The sequence below is a fragment of the Rhincodon typus genome, chromosome 8, assembly GCF_021869965.1.
Source record: "Rhincodon typus isolate 14 chromosome 8, sRhiTyp1.1, whole genome shotgun sequence".
Taxonomy (NCBI): domain Eukaryota; kingdom Metazoa; phylum Chordata; class Chondrichthyes; order Orectolobiformes; family Rhincodontidae; genus Rhincodon; species Rhincodon typus.
In genome coordinates this window covers 47,472,892-47,474,162 of record NC_063339.1, presented here as the reverse complement: position 1 = coordinate 47,474,162, position 1,271 = coordinate 47,472,892, and the positions used below count along the sequence as shown (strand labels likewise).

General features: G+C 41.3%; 1 protein-coding gene across 1 annotated transcript in view; it reads left to right on the top strand.

Moving 5' to 3' along the window:
• The first annotated feature begins 279 nt into the window (after positions 1-279).
• Positions 280-1,271, top strand: part of daam1a (dishevelled associated activator of morphogenesis 1a) — a 62,973-nt gene continuing 61,981 nt past the window's right edge. The window contains exon 1 of the mRNA XM_048600119.1: positions 280-432. Within this exon, the coding sequence (XP_048456076.1) occupies positions 280-432 (153 nt within the window). The remainder of the gene's footprint in view (positions 433-1,271) is intronic.

The window sequence follows — 1,271 nt, the reverse complement described above, 5'->3', positions numbered from 1 at the left end:
CTGTCAATTCTGTTGAGTTTGATGGAAGGTTTCTCTCTCTGGAGCATTTTCTTAGTTTATTTGAATGAGCTCATCTCATTATCTACCTAGTCATCCCTATCATCTGATTCTAACCCAATCCTAAAACATGTTATTCCCAGAACAACTCGTTATTGTTGGAATATTCCAGACTGAACTAACATCCCAACTGGTAGAGCAGTCTTTCAAAGGCAATTGTGCATCAAGACAGTACAGTTAACCTGGATCTTCCCTGAAAGGCTCCTGATGTTTGCTGTGGACATGGCAGTGAAGGGAAAGTTGAAACTTTGTGGGCAGGAACCTGGAGGTCGAAGTGAAAGGAATGTGGCCAAAGAGAAACATCCTCTTCCCCCAGGATCAGTCGTGGAGGCCAGGACATCAAATCATGTCACCTGGGCCGCAGTTACCAGCTGGGTCAGTGCACTCTCAGCCATCCAGCAGAACGTGTAGTATTGTAGGAGGACGGTCAATCATCTTTTCAACCTTACTGGTGTAAATGGCATCATCCCCTCTCTGATCCCTCATACTCATTCAATGTCTGCTACACTTTATGCTCTCCCACTCTCATTATTACATACAACATCTCCTCTCATACTCTCTTACCCACCCCAACCACCAGTACCACTAACTAGCCCTCTGCACTGGCTACTCACTTGTTCATAATACATCCCCACCTGCATCAACACTAACAGCTGTGCTGTCCACTTTCATCTATCTCTCATCCCATTAGTGTTTGGTTGTTCAACTGTGATTGGGTTTATAGTACATCACATATATTAGCGATTGCTTGGTGCTGTGATCTGAATGGGTCCTTTTGGTATGTGAGAAACTGAACTCTCTATGACTACCAGTGACCTTTTATCTCTCAACTAGAACAGTATCGAGATACTGAAATTATTTTTTAAACCTTTCTTTCCCATATTTTCTAGTGATTGTTTTTATCTCTCAGTTATGATATTTCAGAATCTATATCCATGATTATCTTGAAAAATCTTAATTAAAACCTACTTGTAATATTATGACTGACTGATTAGAGAAATTTTAAGAGAAACAAATAATTGGTGGGAAATGTTCTTATCTTTAGGATAGGCAAAGAATGTTGCACATTGAATCTTACTGAGGAAACAAATAGTAGGAACTGCAGATGCTGGAGAATCTGAGATAACAAGGTGTAGAACTGGATAAACACAGCAGGCCAAGCAGCATCATAGGAGCAGGAAGGCTGACGTTTCGGGCCTAGACCCTTCATCAGA